This window comes from Anas platyrhynchos, chromosome 11, assembly GCF_047663525.1.
Source record: "Anas platyrhynchos isolate ZD024472 breed Pekin duck chromosome 11, IASCAAS_PekinDuck_T2T, whole genome shotgun sequence".
Taxonomy (NCBI): domain Eukaryota; kingdom Metazoa; phylum Chordata; class Aves; order Anseriformes; family Anatidae; genus Anas; species Anas platyrhynchos.
Window position 1 is genome coordinate 11,550,297 of NC_092597.1, and position 17,991 is coordinate 11,568,287.

General features: G+C 36.3%; 1 protein-coding gene across 7 annotated transcripts in view; it reads right to left on the minus strand.

Annotated features, from left to right (window-relative positions):
• The window catches only part of NRG4 (neuregulin 4), a 53,404-nt gene that overhangs the window by 5,214 nt on the left and 30,199 nt on the right, over nt 1–17,991 (minus strand). For 5 of the 7 annotated variants that reach the window (XM_038185059.2, XM_027466618.3, XM_027466616.3 and 2 more), the window contains 4 exons: nt 16,497–16,590; nt 11,232–11,381; nt 6,431–6,510; nt 1,965–6,338 (listed from right to left, as the gene is read on the minus strand). In XM_038185059.2, coding sequence (XP_038040987.1) covers nt 6,322–6,338; nt 6,431–6,510; nt 11,232–11,381; nt 16,497–16,590 — 341 coding nt within the window. In that variant the 3' untranslated portion in view covers nt 1,965–6,321. Of the gene's footprint in view, nt 1–1,964; nt 6,339–6,430; nt 6,511–11,231; nt 11,382–16,496; nt 16,591–17,991 lie in introns of those variants that run through there. The other 2 variants (XR_003499904.3, XR_005268635.2) reach the window with 2 other exon arrangements.

Genomic DNA, 17,991 nt, shown 5'->3' on the forward strand with positions numbered 1-17,991 from the left:
ACATTATCATTTAGTCTAAAACCATAACAACTCCTGAGTTAACCCCGAGTATATTTGTTTAAGGTAGCATGTACCACCTGTCTAGTGCATTGCACGAAAAGGCAGTGTGTGTTCTTTGCTGACAGAAAGCTTTGCAGTGCAGTAACTTGTACCTCTGTCATTCAAAAGTGATAAAGTGGACAAAGTTAGTCAAAGGACTGTTCAGCAACTGAAGCAAAGTGAATAGCAATGCTTCTCACAGAGTGCATGAACACACAAGACTTCTCTAATGATAACTGTCTGTACAGTTAGTTAATGTGGTGATGGTAATGTTTGCTGCAAGAGAATATAAATCCTAAGGATTTTGTTTTGCTGAAGGAAAAAAGAAAATCTAAGTCACAAGACGTGCAGAGAAGAGTGGTGATTGTGCTGACACAAGGTAAAAGACATTCTTTATCCCCATGTTTTGAATATGAGCAATGTTTCATTACATGTTTCTTTTTAATGCATCTTTTAGTTAAGTGAACTGTAGGTGTCAGAAGTATAAAAAGTAATAGGCAAATGTATGATGTCTAATCTCTTATTTGCACAATCAAAATAGCATTTACAAAACGTAAAACTATTACAGGAATTTTTATTTTCAAATTAGTAATTCAATTAATAATGGATTAGAATTCAGTTGTTAATTCAAAAATCCACTCTGTAGGATTTTTCTATAATTTGCCATTGTAAGAAAGCAAGAATAAATCAGTTAAAGCGGAGGCAAATTGTCACAAGTGTATGTTCAGAAAGCAGTTTCAGTTAAAAACTGCAGAAAACATTTTTTACTGTATGAGGCTGTAGTGAATCCTTGTAATAATTCCCACCTTAATACAGCAATTGTAATTCATGCACATGAAAGCAGTTCAAGATGAGTGTTAGATGCTAATTCTCAAATTTCTTACTTGAATTTTTTCCTGTTCCTAAGTCCATTTCTCAGCCAGATACAGACTCCAGAAGAGGCTGCTGTTTTGCAAGAGGCTCCAGGTTAGCCTCAAGGGTGTTCTGCCTAGGAACATGTCTCCTGATCTACAGGCTCAAAAGTGTGCAGCAAGGTAAACAGCTCATTTCTGGTGGTGGTGTGCCTGGGTCCAGTACCACAGTTTCAGATGAAATAAATACAAGTTCAAACATTGTAGGACCCTTGCACTGGTTACTGTACACCTACCAGCAGTTCATAAAAAGTGGGGTATTCGAAACAGGTAACACACAATTAGTGGGAAAAAATGGAAGCTTTTCAAAGGAAAAGAGCAAAAAAAAAAGTTTAGATTATTTGGAAATGATATTACCTGGACATGTGTGTTTAGACTTATTAACAAAGAAATAGCTATTTGGAAAATAGCTTTGATAATTTAGGAACAAAAAATTTATTCCTAAATCAATGGGATTTATGCTTCTAAATTGTTTAAACACTTTAAAAAATATATAAATTGCCATAATTAACATTTCACAGCTAGATCCTCACTGAGATTAGCAGGTAGCACTGACTTCTTAAAATAGCTGTTTCAGAGTGATTCTTATTGCTGAATCAGTGGTAGTCATGTCACCTTCTCAAGATAATTTTTCACAACTCTATGAGTTAGAAACAGCTTTTTTAAAATTAAGCTCATTTTAGTTGAGTAGACAGTGTGGCAACAGTGAGAGCAAACACTAATCCCCTGAAAACAGGAACTCCAGAACCGGTGAAAATGACTGAATAGTTTGAAACAGCAGTGAATGTTGTGATGGAGAAAAAAAGAATAGAACATACAACATAGATTCGAATTACAGAGCCCTGTTAAAAATGCCAGTAGATGGTCAGCTACATTTTTACAGCCCACTGTTTGCCTGTACAAAAGTAGTAGTGCAAACACCATTACTTATTTCTGAGAGCTTAACTTGAAACCAGTCTCCTGTCATGTTCACTGAGAAAGTTCAGATGTGGTACAAACTGACACAGAGCTGAATTTAAGTGTTAGAAATTGTATTTAGTGTTCATTTGGGGGATGAAAACATGTATTTAGTGTTCATTTGGGGGATGAAAACAGCGCTATCTTGATGTTATTTCAGGTTCTGTTTATGCACCCTTAGCTAGCTGTAGGAAAAATTGCTGGTGAAAGGCTTTTTGGCGTATCGCTTCCAAATATGCAACTGAGCTGCAACCTGCCTGTAAGTACTTCAGTACTTCATTTCTGTTTGGTACTTTGCTGTCAAGACATTTCTCTCAGACACTAGAATATAGGTTATGTTGAACAGGTTAAAAGTACTAAAAACACAAGAAGAACAGACTTTGAATAAGCACAAGCAAGTAATATTACATACAATAATGATTATTATTTTTTAACATCTTTAGGCGAACACATGTTTTTGTTTGCTTGTTTTCCCCAAAAGTGCAGAAAATACTGCAGTACTTCTTTAAAGAAGAACCTTTTTCACTTATGTTAATAAAAAAAAAAAAAAAAAACAAAAAAAAACACAACAATTTGTCTAGATTCTTCTGGTTATGCAGTATAATCAGAAATACAGTAAAGTTCCATCTCTTAATTTACATGCATAGATGTCAACAGAAGACATTACATCTGAGAGAGAGATACAATGAAGATCTGCATCCTGGTAATGTAAATAACATTGCCAAAGAATCATAACCAGTTTAGCTCTAGTTCCCCTCCACTCCCCAACTCGCACAGATACACATTCAGTAATAACCTGGGTTTGAATACGGTCATAGTACAAGTGAAAACTCCTACCCAAAATAAACCACAGTTCTGTCAGTTTTTATCTTTAAACAGCTTGGTATAGTTTAAAGCTGAAAGGATGCCAAATACCAGTAGAACATCATTGATGGGTATGGGCTTGTCTTTTAATGTAGTAGAGGTAGTTGTCCCATGTTCCATCCATAACCACCTTGAACAAAAGCTCTCCCTCCCTGGGCAGCCCCTTATAGGTACGTATCTCCTGATACAGAATTTGCTGAACACATGTCAGGAAGTTTAAGCTTTTTAGCCATGATCACTGCTTTACCTTTCCGCATGGATTCTGGTCAGTTGGTAGTTCCTACAGTCACAACACTTAAAACAGAAAGCGGTGGTGCAGATGGGATGTCTGTTGTGATAAGTGCTCTCCCCCATTTCTTCCCTGCTTTCCATTTTGAAATAACTGAATCATACTGTCAGAGCCTCTCTACTGTTCTTTCAAAATGCAGGGCCAGGAGAAAAATAATTCTTTTGGTGCAGTAAATTGTGAAGGGGTGGCATAATATTGAAAGTACCATTAGAGTGGTTAGTGCTACCAAATGGATTGCCCGTTGGTTATTCCACATAATATTTAACAATATAAATCCGAAGACAGAAAAATCTTCATTTTCCTTGAACAGGTATTTGAAAAAATACGGGAGAGAGAGACTGAACAACATATAAGCAGCCTCTTAGGTCTATAAAGAGGTTTCCTGTTAGTGGTTGGCATTTTGTTCTGCAAATGATCAGAAGGATTCACTAACACATTAAAAAGAGCCCTTTACTATGAGGAAGGAAAGGAAGGAAAACATGATCCTCAAGTATAAGAGAATTTTTGCTGTAACAAATCAATTGGTGTGTAATTGTATTAGTGTAGGCTCCTAGGAAACCAGTCTTTTCCCCTTCTCTTCCCCCTGTAACTTTTAAACTGGTGTAGAGATAATTTCAAAGATAGATTTTATGTTTCATGAAAACTGGAGTCAAGCAGAGAAGAGATCGTGACTCATCCCTGTGTATGCACGTAACACCCTTTACACTCCACTGACTCCAGCCCCAAGATCAGATCCATTGGAACCAATGTTTCTGTAGCTTTCTTGCTCACAGGACTACTTGCTTAATTTTGTAAGCAAGCATTGCACAATTTTATTAAATTGGATGTAATGTTGGCTACCCTGCACTTCCTGTGGCATTTGGCCAGCTTAAAATGAATTTGCAGCCAAATCTCCTTTTGACCTGAAAGACAAATTCCCTGAGCTTGCGAATTGAAATAAATAATTTTAGAAACTGGAATGTTCTCTTTTGCAGTGGATTAGAAGGAACCTGAATCGCTAATAGGATTTCATTCAAAGATAACATTGTTTCAAAAATTGACCTGTTTGCATTTAAACATGGTTTTGTTTTATTCATTCTCACTTGTACAAATTGTTTCCTGGATAATGCAAACATGATTGGTAATACTGAGTAACTATTCCGTGTTTGTCTGGAAAGCTGAGAGGGTTGTAGGAGGTTATAGTGTACAACTTGAGTCCATTTATTTTTCACATCTTCTATTAATATTTCCTTCCTGAATTTCCATTTAAGACGACCATAAGCCTTTTCTTCTTTCAATGAAAATAGCATGCTGAAGTTTACTAAGTCTGAATGTCTCGTGATCAATAACACATGGAAATTATTTAACAGCCATCTTCTGTGACTAATTTCCACTGAGGCTATGCGAAGTATTTTAGGGAACACGGATTCTAATGTAGCTGTCATTATTGCTGCACATCTAAGCTCTGCATTTAACACTGGTATGTCCATATGTGATGAAAAAACACTTTCATCTTTCTTAGCCTTTAAAACAACATTATCAGCTTCCTCATGAGTATCTGCTAAGGGTTTGAAGTCCAAGAAATAACATCTAAGTTCAGTTAATTTGGGGAGAAACTTATCTTTCAGTGCTTTATATAACTTAATAAGGAACTTGTCTGGATCAGGGCCTCTACTTGATTTGATGCTTTCAGATTTTCCCTTTAGATGCCAAGCTTTAACTTGGGCTCCAACTTCTCTGAAATGAATCCTCAGAAAGTAATGTATTTTTCTGTGTTGTTTTCTAATAGTTTCTATGTTACGTTTTTTTCCTTGACTTCTTACCTTACACACTGTAGCATTATGCCTTTTCTTCTCTGTCTTGCTGTACTTTCGTCTACATTGATATAAAATACATAGTATTTTTTCTGACAAAAGAGCATGCAGTAGACACCCTAGGAATTGAAGCTTATTCAAATTTTTCTTTGCACTTCCATTTTTATACACCTCCATTTTTTTTATTTCAGAGATGAGAAATATGCATTCAGCATTTTCTCCCATTTGAAATCCTGAAATTTTCTCAATAAACTTTCTCTTCAAAACAGTATTATAAATGCCATACAGTGAACTGCTAGGTAATGTGCCATTATGGAAATAGGTGCATTTTTTCCTAGTTGCAACCTCCAGTGATAGAAATGAGTTGAAAATAAAATTGTTCAATTCACAATTTCTGTGCCGCTGACCACCCATCCGGTCTCTTTGTGTCATCAAGGCAGAAAGAGAGAAAGACCATGCCATGTCATTTGACCTCTCTTTGCCAGAGTAAGGGAATCCTGTAAGGAACCAGATAGCGATATATATATCGGTGTGATCAGCAAATGGTTATGTGAGTAAAACAAAGGGATCCTTAGAGAGGGCAGTGCTTGTCCAGCCAACACACCTGGCTAGATAATGTATTGTTTCAGGAATGGACCTGATGAATACAATTCCTGACTTCTACTGTCTGAAATATCAACTGTAAACCTAAAGTAAGATTTAGATCAGTAGTGAGAATTTTAGAAGGCGGCAAGACAAAAATAAAACCAGCAAGGAAGGTACCTTGCTTAGTATTAGGGACATATACCAAGCAAAGGGTAAATACTCTACCCAGTAGGCTACTTTAACCATTACCAATCTCTTCTTTTAGTATTTTCTTTTAATTTGAATTAAAATCTTGTGCCAGAAAGCTGACCAATACAATAGTGGTATCTCACCCTCTTATCTTACTATTAATAATAATAAAAAAAAAAGCTGAAGAAAGGTACTTCTTTTTTCCTACATCTGGTAAGAGTATTCTGAAACAAGCCAAATCCTTGACATATTTCACAAATATAAATTTTGAAGCTACTGAATGAAGAGAGTTTTCAACTCCTTTGGGATGATTGTATCAAAAGTTCATGGTGTTACCTCGTGCTAAAAAATCCTGATAGTCTCACATTCTCTATGTAGTGAAGAAAGATTTCATACTTCTCATGCAGTAAGAAACAAAATTATGTCATACTTTTATCTGTTCATCGTTGAAAACAGTATCTCACAAATTTCAAACATAGGTTATACTGATTTCTGTATAATTTTATACACCTTTAAAAAACATAAAACTCTACTGAATGCAACTGTTTATGTATTTTTGCAGTTTTCTCTAACACAGAAGTAGGACTGCTCTTACAGCCTACTTTCTTTACTTAACCCCCTTACCATTTCAACCACTACAACTTTTATGGTTGCTCTGCACGTCGTTTTCTCACCATTCTTCCATGCTAATGCTTTACTCTGTTATTATTTCTGAAAAACAAAAAAACATGAGTTTCACTAATGAAAGCTTCCTCCCCAGCTTTTGTCACAGAGTCCAATCATTTCATTTTAAGTGTACTCACTGTTGCAGCCATTGCTGCTTGTAGTATCAACCAGGTTGGCACCGCACTCTGATGAACTTGTTCTGGGAATGGATGCTTTCCTGACCGTAAGAAACAAAAAAGAGACATCAGGGATGAATAAATCAAACGACACAGAGAACAAAAAGAAGTTGTCAAAGAAGACACTAATTAAATGACCCTTCTACCAGGGGAGAGTAACACAGGTCTTCTGCAATTACTGTTGAACTAATACTCATCATTGCTGAGAAGCATGTATGTGAGGGAGAACAACAGAGATCAGAGGCAGGAACAGCACTTGGAACTAGACAGCTTCTCTCCTGAAGTTAATGTTTCTGTTCCAGTCTGATTTCTCAGGTCTTTATTAAACAATGAGTAGATACCACAAAATTATTTAATTTATCAGTAACTCTCTTAGCATTCGGAAGTGAAATGTCAATAGTGTGATATTTTCCATACTTTCCTGAGGAGAAGCAGATCCTTTAGACAGAAATGATCTCTTGTTTCTTTCCTTCTTCCTTTTAATAGTAATTAGGCATATGTGGTCTTGAGAAAAGTCATGAGCTATTCTCTTTTCTGTCCAGTTTGTGTCCTGTGGTGGTATAACTCCTCCACAAAATCTGTTGTCTTGGATAGCTCAAATGGCTTTATGCCTAGACCCTGTTGTTTTGGCTGGCTGAGTTCCCATTCATCAATATAAGCTTATCATACAGGTTATTTGGCATTTCAATATGACTTACAATAAAGTATAGCAATAAATTGCAATTTATTTTATTTTTCCCTAGGGTTTTCTCTACCCCTCTGAGCTGTGTGCGTGGCACTCTGCACTATGATTTTTTAAAAAAGCTGTGTTATGTGAAATCTGTGCTAATCAGCTTTCTAAATTGTCTTCCGGTAAGCCTTGTACAGTATGTTTCTGGAGTAGGAAGGCCAGGTGGACCTCTGCTGACACCTAAATTGCTTGTAGTAAAACATACCATTTGTTCCTTCAGTAACAATGTAATAGCAGGGATTCTGAATACTTTCCTGTTTTCCTTAGAGGACAGCTGTAGACTTTATCAGTGCTGTTTACAGACAGGGTGCTGTGTGTGTTTGAGAGCAGCTTGATCTACTTCCATGTATTGGATCATGTACTTCCATCTGCTCACAGGTTATACTGCACCTAAAGAGGCACTGCACCCATACTCCAAGACTTTTTTTAAATTATTATTAAATAGCAAATCACTCTTATAACACCAGTTCTGATTTAAAATGTGTGTGTGTGTTTATATATATATATGGATATATTTTACATTTTCAGTCTTTGCTAAAAATATAGTTGTTGGTATGATGTCCCCTTCCTAGAAGTGTTCAAAGTCAGGTTGGATGGGGCTTTGCACAGCCTTATCTATTGTGTCCTCATATGTGTCCAGATGTCCTTATCCAATAGCTAGACATAGCAACGTGCTGAGCTTCGAGAGGAATGCAGCAAGCAGAAGTGAGCATGCTCTTTAAAGACTGGGATTCCCCCTTTGACAGAGAATTGACATTTATTGCCCATGAAACAGCACAGTCCTGGAAATAAATAGGAAGCTAAAGTGCTGAACTGGTTTCCACATTACTTTTGGGCGTGGACAGCACTGTTTTTACGGTGATATAAAATTGTTCTACGAGACTCATTTTTGATGAGGCATAAAAACATAGTCTTTTCTTTGTAACTGTTAAAGATTCTTCTTCATTTTTCATAAAAGGAAAGTAAACCAACTCATTACTACCTAGATAATTATATCCTATTTACCTGAAACTCAGAGAGAGTTCTAAAGTAGCCATTCCTTCAGCAAGTTTCAGCAACAGTAGGAGGTTTAATCTAGACAACTGTTTATACTTCCCAGTTATAAGCTGTTTTTTTCATCACCAGTCTTTCAGCACTCCTGAATTCCCTCTTCCTTCCCTACATTCTCTGCTGTTCCTTTCACTCAGACCTTAATTCCCCTATTGTTATTTCACTCTACTTTCCATCATTCTCATCCTCCAGCCATTTCAAATACTGTTTCTTCATTATCTTTGTTTCTCTCTCCTTTGCCTTCTCCTTGTAGGTTTGATTTCTTAAACTATATCATTGTGAGGAATCCTTGTATATAATCAAATACAGCATGAAATCAGCCTATCAGTAGATTGAAAAAAAGTAAATCTTTGATAAAAATGCAATGAATAAGCTAAATATAAAAGGAGAGTTGTTTCCTAACGTTCACCCTGAGCTTTTCCTATGCAGCCCTTCTCTTTTACAGGCTACTTTCACCATTACATATGAGTTTTATGAGCAGAGTAATGCTATCCTTTCTCCTGTCCTTGTATGCTGCATGAATTTGTTTGTGGGGAGCATTAAATGGACACACGCATGCCTGGTCCTGAAATCCGCCACAAGCAGCCTGAGAGGAAGAAAACTTGGAAAGGAGGGCAGATGCAAGTGATTACAGTGACAAAATAATACAGCATTGATTTCCTAAATTCTAAAAGAGCTGATGTATAATTGTAGGGAATCAGTTTCTCTATAATAAGTTGCAATTAATGTCTCCTCTTCTGCATTCTCCCAGATCACATTATGTACTAAAAACACACTAGAATCCTCTGCTTAAAGTGCCACAGAAATGCTTACTTACACACAATATGGGGGAAGAAACTCTGCTTTCTTCTTTTGGATCAAGCATATTTGCTAACAAAGTGTAGTAGTGGAAGCTTGATAGCATAATATATTTCTCTAAAACTTAGATGCAATATATCCTGTCAAAGAGGACAAAGTCAATGACAACACAAACTTTCAGCTAACCCTTACAGGCCCTGGTCCCACCGTCTTCTAATATGTTATGATACAGCTGGTAGGGCAAAACAAAACATATTAATGACAGCTGCTAGCAATTATCCTTGTTTGTACATCTAAGGACAGGAGAATAAATTAAAGTAGCTAGGTAAGACTCCTCTGATACATTGGTTACATCAGTCAAGAAATAAGGACTTTTGGATGTGAAGTGTTTCTTTTATAGAAGAGTTCCCTAGTATATGATGGTTGTGTTACACCCGCCTTCTGGAGTGTTCAAGGTGAGATAAGTCAGTTTTTAGACAGTAATGTTCTTTTCTGTACTTTAAAGAAATTAATTGTGATTTTTATGAGATTTCCTAAGTTAACCTGGTATGTAAGCTAGATTTAAGGGCAACTGTGTCAAGATTGAGTTGCTGACCTTGTTTCTGTATTAAAGAGACTCTACCTGTTCTGCCAGTTAAATAAGGACCGAGTAAATTGATCTCCTATAAGTAAATGGTGTTTGAGGCTCACCTTAAAACTGTGTAAGAGAGGACTTGTGTAGGCCTGCAAGTGCTGTACTTTTAAGCTTGTGTACTCTGTTATGCAAGGCTCTTTGACTGTGAAACTCAGTAGGCTGTCTCCAGCCTTCACCTTATTGAAGGTATACCTTACTTGTATACCTTACTGTATACAAGACAAAAGGGTTTCCTGAATGGATTAGTCTTTGAATTCTCTGCTCTCTGAAGCCTTTTTTCCTCTTTTCGAAGACAAGATTTGCTTCTAAAGAAACAAAAAAGTTATAACGAGACTTGCATGAATTTTTCTAAGTTACTTAGCACCGTATTCTGTTTTGGTAACTTTATAGTAATCTGCAAATACTCTTGCTAACTACTAATCTGTGGCTGCACTGCTGATAAGACAGGATTAATTTAATTAAAGTGACTAAGGTAAGGGGTAGCCTCTACAAAAACTTTATTTAATACAAACTTTGTTTGTCAAATACTCTGAAGTCTTTTCTCAATGTCCTCAGCTATGGGAAAAACAGGCACCCGGTGGGTTTCTGTGACAGCAGCTGAAGTGAAAGTAGACTGGCTCTTCCCTGAAAGGCATGGATCAGAGAGGTTGATTTGGTAATATGATTATTTAAGAGCAAAGAAGCGAATTGCAAGAACCTTAGGATATCATAGCTAAGGAGAAATTCAGAAGAGCAGCAACAGAAAAAGCAAATGATCGCTAATAATTACAGGGGTTAGCAAGTTATCTCATCAATACATGTTCACAGCATAAGGGAAAGTAAGCTCTCGCAAAAGGCATGGTACCCTAAAAACAAGGGAGGACATAGGAGATGAAGTTGTCTACTCAGATGCAGAGGGTAAGTTTGTTTGGGTTTGGTGCAAGTCTACTGATATACATGTATGTATTTAGCATTACAGCATCAAATAGATGGGTTATTTAATCCTACTAACTCTTTACACGTTTTCATTGGGGTAGATGAGTTAGCCCTCTGATGTGTTCTAAATTTCTGTTAGTTAATGAATATCTGTCTGGGATGGTTCTTGATTTTGATTCTTTACTTACAATTTTCCTCATTAAAGTGGAAGCTGTAAAGGCATCAGTTAGTTTGGCTGCCAACTCAATGCAGTGAAACAGTTTCTAGTCACTTCGGTAATTTGCTTCTACTTCTAAATCTTTGGAGAACGTAAGGGTTGACCAATATTTCAAAGTAATAACTCTAGGTATACTGTAAAATCTATCAGAAACTAGTTTACTGGATGTGTTGTGGTTTTTTGTTGTTGGTGTTTTTTTTTTCTTTTTACAAAGCAACTAGAAGTAATAGCTTAGAAAAGTCATTTAGAAGGAATACCACAGGCAACAAGTTGAGACATCCACATTAATTATGCTGAATAACCACACAAACCTTATGGATAATGCATTACATACTTTTATATTCAAATAATTAGTACATGATTACCAGAAGAAATTTCTACTTGATTAAATAGCTTCAACACTCTGAAGCACTTTTACCTGCAAAGGAAGTAGAATGTTCCAATTAAAAGAACTCCTAGCAGAAGTAGTGAAGCCAAGAGAACTGCAAACAGGTCACCTTTTGTTTGAGACTTGATGCTGGGCAGCAGAACTTCTTCACAACGGGCTCCCGTGTAGTTCTCAATACACCTGGAAAACCAAATTTTATACGGATTAGAGCATATCTTGTTTGTGAAATCCAAAGGCTGCTTTTGGTCTTAAGTGGTGTAAGAGTGGGGAGAGATTTATATTCGTTTCAGAGCACACTTTCTTATAGAATTTCCATTTGCTTCTTATTTTTGGAATATAGGTAATTGGGCATGTTGGGTATTAAGTTTGTATTCTGACTCACACTGCTTTTATATGTCAAAATGTTAAACTATATCTTTTGTTATACATTCACTGGATGAGCAATATATCTTGCATTTAAGTTTGCCTTCACAGGCAAACTGGATTAAATCCACCTTTTCAATGTTAACTCTGTCATCCCACTGGTTCTCACCTTGCACGCAGTAGTCATGCTTTTTTCTTTTGGTGTAACTTTTTATTGCTCTTTGCTAACGAGCTGGTACTGTCAGCTGCATAAATGAAATGAGCATTCATTGAGGCAAAGTGCACCTAAGACAGTTGACTAGCAAAGGTAGCTTATGAAGTAAAATAACCTATACAGGGAAATGTTACATGCTTGGGGAATGACCCTCTCATTCATTGAGAGAACTACTTAAAGGATTTCCCTACTATGTTTATTTTACATATTGAGCTTCTGAAATTTTTTTCCAAAGACGATTCAAAATACATCAGGAGCTGCAGAAGCAGCAAAAATTCCCACTGCTTTACTAAGTATTGCACACAGTGCAGAAAAACACCTTGGATGCTTATACTTCTTTCAGACAGGACTCGTTTGCATATACAGGTAGTCAAGCGAAGCACTCTAGGGAACGATGCTTCTGAAAAGCTAGAATGAGCTAGCTGAAACTGAAGCTAAATTTTTCTTTATTTGACTTATTTTTTGCACTTATTCCGCAAAATTTTCTTGGAATTTAGTGCATCACAGAAAATGGAAAGCACTTAATTCAACAACTACATTCTGTATGTATTTTTCTTGTATGTATATTTGCTCCTTTCTATTTGAATTACTGAAGATCTTGCTCCTTCTTGCTATTTCTGGCACTGACGTCGTAATAATCTTGTGCCATAAGCAATTTTGGGCTCTAGCTGAGGAAAGTGGGCTGAACTCCTTAACGTGTTTAGTGTTCTCCATTGGCAGTGGCAAGGTATAACTTTAGATGAGGGATTAAAAGTTGAAAGGGGGACAAACAGCCAAGATGTCTAGCTTATTTAAATCCAACAAACATATTACTGTCAGTATACCACCATGCGTGCCTGGTATGGCTCCCAGCACCAGTTTCCTGTAGCTTATGGACTACTCTTTCAGTACTAATTGTCTAAAGAATTGCACAAAGAATTACTACCATTTCTTTTAATTCTTTGCTTTTGAAAATAAAATGGAAGATTTGCACAGATCACTGGGAGAGCGATCTGGGCCAGGATGGGAACAGGTATCCTTATCGTGTATTAAAGCTGTGCTTCTGATCAAACAGTCTCCCTTTAATAAGGACAACGTGAGACTATTCAGAGTTACTACATTTGAGTGCTGGGAGAAGGAAAGATAGGCAGGCTGCCCTGATTGCTTGAGATAATATTCCAGATACTTACTGTAAGTGTAGTGGCACTTCAGTAGCCTATTCCTGTACTGTAGAATGCTTTAAGAATAGAAATGTAGTTTGAGTGGGGCATTGTTCTCTAGCAAGTGAGAGAAATGCTTTATAGAGCTGAATAGAATAACAGGAATAGAAAATGGAATGTAATATTCATACAAGTATTTTTGAATACCAATGACATCTGGAGAATAATGCAAGGCTAAAATGATACAGGAATAAAAAAATAAATAGGCTTTGGCATCAAATGAAGAATTGTAGAAAAGTTCTAGAGAATGAGTATAAAATGAAGCAGGAGGAAGAAAAGATAGTCCTTCTAGCTAAAGAGAGCTGCATAGGTAGGGTTAGGCTAAAATGTCACGGTTAGAGAACTGTTGTGATAAGGTAGACTGACCTGTCATGAACAGTCCATGGAAGCCACATTTAACATAGATTAAAAAAATTGGAAATGCAATGCCGGTGCAGCTAAAAGGTTGTTGAGATTTTAGCCACATTGTATGAAATAGAAAGCAGAACCAGATGTTTAAGGCAGTACTATGCCCAAAATAAGCAAAGGAACATGACAGCATTGCATCGGTTTCTATAGGAGGTCTTAAAATACCCTCATGGTTTGTAAAGTGCCAAGCATACATCTTAAAGCATGTTCTGTGTTCTGCTCTGGAAAATGTTGATTATAAAGAGGGAGGGAGAGAACAAAAAACAAAGAAAAGCAGCACACAACCTGTATCTTGTCTGAAATAAAAAAGATGACTCTCAGCCATCTTTCAAGTAAGCACATGGAAATATCAGAACTTCACCTCAGGCAATGAAATCTTAATTCTGCACTGTGTTAATTAATGATTCTGGGACAGCTGCATATCAGGTGCTGAGGCAAACATCTTTCAGCCCCGTGTTTGATGACACACCTGAGGCGGCTGCTTTTACAGCCTTCTCTGTTCTGCTGCCTGTTTGTTTCTGTAGTACAATTGAGCATTCCCAGGTTTGAAGCTTATCTTGTATATGGTGACAGGTGTGCCTTTTGCTGCTAAGGTCATTAACTCAGTGCTAGAAAAGGAACAAATAAAGATGGCAGCTGAGCAACTTCATGTTTTAACATACATCAGCTGTATTTAAAAGCTGCTTTGTTGCACTGGTGGGGGAGGGTCAACTAATGTTTTATTTCCATTAAATATCTTCTATGTATATATATCAATTTCTTAATAGTGTAAATAACTGAAATGTCCAAAAGTAAACAGTGGCTCTTAATTTGATCATGCTACAAAATACGTGTTTCTAAAGAATGATGCAATTTTCCCACTTACGTTGTGGAATTACTTCCAATGACATTGCATCAGGTAATGTGGACTATGTTGAGCACAACACATTTGTCTAAATAAATAGCATGCCAAGGCAAATATGTTTTAAGATACTTTTACATTTTGCTAGTACATTCTTATTGCATTTCCCCCTTCTAATCAGTGCTTCACAGTGATGCAGCCTTTGGTTCTAAAATTCTGATTCAGTTGTTGTGTTGGTGGGAAGTAATCATTTGAGAGCACTTGGAAGCTTTAGGTTTTCTGCAAGAAACCTGTATCATAGAAACTTTGAACAACTGTGATGATGCCAGTTTTGAAGATCCAGAATGCCAAATATTTTTCTGCATTCTGCTGAATAGCAATGCATTTTTTTCTGTTGTTTCTATTCACATCACTGCTGATTACTAAGATATCTGTGTGTAAACAAAACCTTTCTCATCTATAATTAGCCTCCTCTGACTGATTAAGGAACATGCTTAGAATGAGGACATACTTAAATAGAAGCGTTCTATTTAAACCCGTATAACTTCATAATCAACCATTAGATACAGAGGAAAAATACTTGATAATTTAAATGCTATAGGATTGCCTGAGTATAACAGAAATGCTCTTATAATGGTACTTTTTCTGCTTCAGCAGATTATAAAATCTTCTAGTACCTGAATTACAAATTCCTTCATTTGGAGCTCTTTTAAAGTAAAGTTGTCTATGCTGTTCGACTTGTGCTCCTGAAGATTGAGTTTTTCTGAATACGTTACTTCATCAGATAGACCTTTTTTGTTATGTAGTCCAGCAACAGTTGAGAGTGGGTGCTTTGAAATCTTATCACCGATGCTGCTTAGTCTACTTTTTTTTCTATTTAAGCATTTTAATGTCAATAATAAGGGATTCCTTCTTGAGGAAAAAAAACAAAACAAAACACATGCATATATCAACATGCATGAAATGCATTACTTTGTGTGCACATAGTATTTATTTTACAACACAGAAGTTTGAGGTTTATCAGCTAGAATAAATCATTACAATGCAGCACGCTTGTGCTTTATCCTCATTTCTGGATCTGATTTATTATATGACAGTGATATTCTGTATATATTTTTAAATGACCATTTACCACAAAATTATTTTCTCACCTACTAGATGAGTTTACGTACCTGAGTGTATTTGTTTAGATTGAACTGTCCCATATAAAACAAAAGAAAGTAATATTTGAATTAGACACCTTAGAAAAGACTGTTTCCTTTGTCTGCTTCACCTTATTATTGTTAGCTACAGTTTATGATTGGAGATGGAGTGGATGCTGCCACAGGGAGGAAAATAGGTAGTATCCTGAAGTACATACAGTAGGTGTCTGAATGTCTATTATTATGTTATGTAAATTCATTAAATTAACCATAATTTATCTTGATAAACAATAGCTAAGAATTAGTAAATACAGAACCATGACAAACTAAAATTAAATTTAACATCGTCTTATGTCTTTGTTTAAAAAAAAAAAAAAAAAAAAAAGAGAGAGGGCTGTATTTACACAGGAAACAAATACATATGCAAAAGCAGGAAATATTTCTTTTTCCAGTGTGCAACCGGGGCTCCAAAGGGAAAAATGGACCTATAAACTAATGGCCCAAGAAGCATCTATATGCGCTGTCTAGATGTTTCTTTAGCAAGTGGTCTGTCACTGTAAATACTGCCCTTCAAGTGTTGCAGTGAGATTCAGAGAACACAGTAAGTCTTGAGTTACGCGTTGTGTTGTTTTTATCTCCCTTAAAAGATTATATTCCTTTTTGCATGCCTCCTCCTTTCGTTCAGGTCAGGCCATTTTTATGTTATCAGAAAATTTGCAATATAATTCATCTGCAAGAAAAGCTGGCAAGGTACTTTGCCATTCTGAATGCCTTTCCTACAGCTTATTCTCCATTAGGCAAAGGGTATTTTGTTCCTTTCAATATTGTAATGAGGGGAGGAAACATGGCCCTAAATATAGATATCATTCTGAATGCATATATAACGGAGTACTGTTGCAACCGTCAAACAAGTATATCCCAAGTACATGACTGTTTTTCTTCACTGTCATTTCTGTGTGGGCTAGGTAAGTAATCTGAGCATGAATTACTGAATTTGGGATAGCCAAGGTAACAGGTATTTTCTTTCATGTAATGGTTTAACAATACGTTCTTAAAGGAGCAAAATGGAGAAAGTTTTGAGATAGCTACTGTCCAATATTTAAAAACACAAGTTTTGGCATCACTAACCTGCAGAATGGACTGGATACAGTAGGAATCATATAACAAATTCCTCCATTTAGACAAAAAGATCCATAACTGGTGCCACAGAGTTCTTCATGATCTTCAAAATAAGACCAAAATAAACACAGTGAAAAATGGAGATTTCTGGATTTTTATCAATAATTAGACTTTTTTTTTTTTGGGGGGGGGGGGGGGGGAGGGGAGTGAGGAGGACAGCTTCATTTTAATAAAAACAAACTAGAACAACAACAAAAAAACCACGCTATCACTACACTAGGAACAAATATGAAATCAGTCTTGCCTTCCAGGCTAGCAGTGTATGGCATTATCCATCTTGAAGAATTGTTTTATGTAATTACATGCAAAAAGATCACAAATCTGTCACTGTATCAGATAAAGAATGCTAAGATTATGAATAAATTTTAAAAGTTTATCTTGTAGGAACAGGAACTTTTGAATTTTCTATTACCTCATTTGCCTTTTGTGACCACAAACCATACAAAATAAAGGGATACATATAATACGAAGTCCAGTTTGTCCTGTTACATTGGCATAAACAATTTTGAGCTTAACTAGTTTCTATGAGAGGATCAGAGTCAGTACAGATAATCCCAGAATATTCCCAGCTGTGGCCCAGGACATTTTAAAGCTTCTTCAGGCTGTATTAAGAACTGAATCATAGCAGTTGGACACTACCAGTTTTTCTCATCCTAATAAAGTACCTAGCCTGTGAAGTGTCACATACATAGAAGACTGTTACAATGCAATTTCCACAAATCTCAAAAAATTTTATTTATTTTTTTAATGCAGTTCATGCAAGAAGCCTAAGTTATGTTTTAAACGTAACTAGGCATTCTAATGAAATGTCCAGGACACTGATGCTGGCACTTATAGAAGCAATTGCCCACTATATGATAAATGGAATAGCTGACTGCAATTACACTCTTGTTGACAGCAGTCTAAATTTGGAAGTTGGACTGCATATATTTAATGTGTCATTAACTCATTTCATATATATGCGTATATATTTATACTTTCAGTCTTATGAAACCACAATATCTCAATCAAAAGTAAAATAGAACAGTCTTCTGACATCACAAGCCTGAGAATCATGTGTTACCTCACACTTCAGGTGTTGTTTTTGCTGTTATTTCTCCCAGAAGTTCTGAAAATCAGAATTCTGCTGTGTCACTACTTATGCATGGAAGACATGCTCTATATAAAATACAGCGTTGTTTACAAGGAGTTGAGATTTTAATTTTCGTATTTGTTTCTCAGAAAACAAATAGTTTTGGTTCCTCTTTATTCTTGCAGGAAAAAGGAGAAAGTATGGTCATAAGACATTCTTCCTTAAAGGCAGCTTCCATGGCTTTGTGCGTAGAATAAATCTGACCTTTCAGAGTAGTAGAAAAGCTTAGCTACCCCTTACCCTGTGCAACAAACACATCACGCACCCTGGTAGGTACTGGGCCATCTTTAGTAATCCTACTGTCTGTCTTTT